The 4,300-nt window shown below is 30.6% G+C and overlaps 1 protein-coding gene across 1 annotated transcript; it reads left to right on the top strand.

The window, feature by feature from the left end:
• The first annotated feature begins 361 nt into the window (after positions 1 to 361).
• Positions 362 to 1,798, top strand: LOC105108406 (acyl-CoA--sterol O-acyltransferase 1-like). Its single transcript, XM_011002704.1, has one exon. The coding sequence runs from the start codon at positions 596 to 598 to the stop codon at positions 1,754 to 1,756; it is 1,161 nt and encodes a 386-aa protein (XP_011001006.1). The 5' UTR covers positions 362 to 595; the 3' UTR covers positions 1,757 to 1,798.
• The last annotated feature ends 2,502 nt before the right edge of the window (positions 1,799 to 4,300 follow it).

Below are 4,300 nucleotides of genomic sequence, written 5' to 3' on the forward strand. Positions count from 1 at the left end.
AAGTTAAAAGAACCAACTTGAAAATTCTAAAAAAAAAATCCGTGAAACGAAATACCTCTTCTAGTTTTTCCGGGAATAATAATTCTTAATTAATTCTGAAACAGACTATTGTCGGTGCACAATCATGGCCATTAATGACTCAAATAGGAGAGAGTACACAAGTGCTAATTTGTGATCTTTGTCGCTCATAGACAATCTCCACTTTGCACATGAATCGTCGTGTCCATCTCTTCTTTTCAGCTTAAAAGACTCCTTACCTTTATTCCTTTTCAAAAGTGAGTGGAGCACCGCATCTGGCATCCAGCAGTTGGTTTTCAAGCACAGAAACGGAGAAGAAAACAGTGTGCTTCCCAGAAACTAGTGGAAGCCACTATATTCTTTCTTCCAAGAGTCGCCTTTTTCATGTAAATGTAAACGCTTGCCTGTAGACAAACGTGGATCAACCGTTTTACATCCTTTTGCCTTCCATGTTTTCTGTACTCAGTTAGATATTTATTCATCTAAAGGGTCGATCCAAAAAGGTTTGGCCTCTCCTTCTCTTCTTGTACAGAGCACAAGAGTGCAAAAAATCAAAGGGAAGGGAAGAAACAAAAAAATGGAAGATGGGGAGATGAACAGCATGATGAAGGTATGGCTCTCAATCTTTGCATCTCTAACTTACTGCTATATCATAGGAAAGATGATCCCGAAAGGTCTTACAAGACTTCTCTGCGTGCTACCAATTGTTTGTCTATTTCTTGTTCTTCCTCTAGAACTCACCTCTATTCATTTTGGAGGCATGACAGCTTTCTTCGTTGCTTGGCTTGCGAATTTCAAGCTCTTGCTTTTTGCGTTTGGCAAAGGCCCTTTGTGTTTAGACCCAAAAATCTCTTTTGGTCGTTTTGTTTCTGTTGCTTGTTTTCCCATCAAAATCCTGCAAATTCCACCTCAAAAACCAAATCTAAATGGCCATAGCCATGGAAACCAATCTCAAAAATCACATCTAAATGGCCATGATAGGCAAAAATTAATCTCTAGAAAGGGCCCTCATAAATCATTCCTAAATTATGCAACCAAAGGTCTTCTTTTGGCAATGTTGGTAGCTACATATGACTATAGTGATTATATCCATCCAAAAATCATGTGGCTCTTGTATTGTTTCCACATATATTTTTTTCTTGAAATATTCCTAGCCATGTTGGCATCGGTGGTTCGAACCCTTTCAGGGCTTGAGCTAGAGCCACAATTCAATGACCCTTATCTCTCGACTTCACTTCAAGACTTTTGGGGGAGAAGATGGAACCTCATGGTAACAAGCATCCTGCGCCCGATTGTGTACGATCCCATCATCTACACGTGTAAGAACTTCATTGGTCGTAGGTGGGCCCAGGGCGTAGCAATTTTGGGGACCTTTCTAGTGTCTGCGCTCATGCATGAGCTCATTTTCTACTACCTAGGACGCGTGAAGCCCACGTGGGAGATCACTTGGTTCTTTTTGCTACATGGAGTGTGTTTACCGGTCGAGATTGCTTTGAAAAGGGCTGTTAACGGCAGGTGGCAGTTTCCCAGGCCGATACAAACTATATTGACCATTGGATTTGTGATAGCTACCGGCTTTTGGCTGTTTTTTCCACCATTTCTTGCGTGTAAAGCAGGTGTTAGGGCAATTGATGAGTACGCGGCTGTACGCGGGTATTTGAAGGAAGCTGGTCATGCGTGTTTTCCTTGGATTTTTCAAAAAATCTGTTGGCTTGTAAATATCCAAAGATTTGATTGATTGATTGAATAGCGGTTCTGATTATGAAATTACAAAAATAAGCATGGTCGTTGTAGTATGGTTTATGTACTCTATTTTTTTCCGGTAGTGTCGGGCTTGTCATTATTTTAAACATAAAAAACAAAATCTAAACAAATATTTAGGTTATATTTGCATAGTGAAAAGTAATTTTTATTGAAAAGTGAATTTTAAGAAAATAATTTTTTAAAAAATAAATAATTTTTTAATGATTGGCCTTGAATAAAAAAAATTTCAATGAATATTTTAATTAACATGTAACACTGGATAACTTCAAAAACAAAAAAATTAGGAAGCTACTCAATAAAATTAGTTTTAAAAGATGAAATTTAAAAGGATAAAAATTTATTAAAAAGTTAAATTGAGTTTACTTTATTCACGTGCTATCTATTACATGAAATTAGGATAAGTATCTTTTAAAAACACATAGATATAAAAAAATAATAAATATTAATAAAATTTGAAAGTTAAATGAATAAAATAGTATTGAAAAAAACAGTATGTTGTAGGGTTATTTTAACAAATCTGCAGTATTAAATAATATTACAAAAATAAAAAATCAAAAAAATCAAAAATCTCCAGACCTGTTAAAGAATAAAATTTAAAAAACAATAAATTTAAAGAAATTTGAAGTAACTTAACTAACCCGTACACCTGAATAACCATATAAAAAACAAAAAAAAAAAACTTAAGACTTCATAGTTTAATGTCATAAGATAAAATTAATTTTTTTAAAAAAAAAGTCAAATTAAGTTAATATGTAAAATTATTAATTTTAATTATAAAATTAAGATAATCTTATAAAAAATAATAGATATTGAATAAAATTTTTAATTATAAAAAATAAAATTAAAAAATAAAATAAATAAAAGAACAACCATAATGTGAATTTTTGGTTGACTTGTTGTGAATTTCACAGAAGGGTGAGAAAAAATCCAACCACCATTCATCAAGATTTGAACAGCATACACAACCCCAACAATTTTGATTCGACTAGACATTTCAGACGACACGATGGTTAAAAAATTTTAGTTGACATATAATGCCTGAAATGACAAAGGTGGCATGCACTTGCTAGCCCATGCACGTTTTATTTTTATTTTTATTATTATTTATTTATGAAAATACTAATTTTTTCCTAATCCAATTAGAGCATGAAAATTAAAAAAAAAACATATGGAAAATACTAATATATACCTCCTAGCCTTTCATTTTTCTTTACTTTTAAGAATATTTATATAGTTCAATTGTGTAACAAAATATAAACTATTAAATTATTTTCAATCAATTTGAAAATGACTTTTGAACTCCTGAAAAAATATCATTTTACCTTGACCAGTAAGGCAAACACTCTGTGCAGAGAATAGCAATGTAATAATTACACGGTGATCGTCCACAATAAATTACTTCATAATCTATCATAAAACACTTTCTTTTTAGAGTTCTTTTTTTATAATTTGAGCAAACATGGACCACATCATTAAAAAGATAAGAGGATAGAACTAAAAAAAATGAATAGGGTGAATTCATGAAAAAAAATTCTGTGTCTTTTCTAAAAAAAAAAAGAAAAGGAAAGGAAAGGAAAAAGGGATTGAAATTTTAAAATTCTAGTGTATTTTTTATTATTTATTAAAATATATTGAGTTAATGTAGAGATTGTAATTTTAATACCATTTAATTTAGAATAGAGATTTAGTTTTGATTGATGCATAAATTTCGAATTAAATAAAGATGATAGGAGTGCTTTAGTATAAAAATATTTTGGTATTTGTCATTACTAACTAGGAAAAAAAATATTTATGTGTAAATAATAATAATAATAATAATAATCAAGGAAGAAAAATATAAAGGAAAACTTGTTAGAAGCCATCTAGACTTTATTGATTCCATCGCTCGTTCCTACTTAGTAACTTCTTTTGTGCATATAATTGACGGTTCATGAACATGGAAACTTAGGATTTGAACATACAAAATAACTAAATTCGAATAAATTATTTTAAAACATATTTGTGTATTGAATGGTAATATTATGAGGTGACTTTTTCATTCATTATTTTATTGTTTTTAATTGATCAGTAAATATAAAATGGAATTAAATTGGCTAAGTTTTTTAAATCTATCAGAACTTATTATTGTAAATAGAAAAAAAATGCTCAAGAATTCATTTTTTCTTCCTTTGACTAATAATGCTTCTATAAAAGATCTAGAAATAACACACCGCACAAGCCTTCATATTTTATCCCTTTTTGTTGTTAATTTCACAAACAAATAAGAAACTTGAATGCCAAACTTACTAGAAGAAATATATTAAAAAATATATATTTTTTTTATTTTTATATTAACATATCAAAATAAAAAAAATATTAGTATAGAATATTTTCAAATTAAAAACAAATGGAAATAAACTTTTAAAAACTCCCTATCACGTGTTGGGCTTTCTGCTCACTGGCGCTTCACATGTTCTGTTTGATCACTTGCATTAGCAGCAGCGTGTACGTTTCATCAAGCTATTCCCGGCTGGGCTGC

The sequence above is a fragment of the Populus euphratica genome, unplaced genomic scaffold (assembly GCF_000495115.2).
Source record: "Populus euphratica unplaced genomic scaffold, PopEup_1.0 scaffold187.1, whole genome shotgun sequence".
Taxonomy (NCBI): domain Eukaryota; kingdom Viridiplantae; phylum Streptophyta; class Magnoliopsida; order Malpighiales; family Salicaceae; genus Populus; species Populus euphratica.

Excerpts from the sequence above, each read along its gene's own strand:
- LOC105108406 (XM_011002704.1), top strand. The coding sequence starts at position 596 with ATGGAAGATGGGGAGATGAACAGCATGATGAAGGTATGGCTCTCAATC.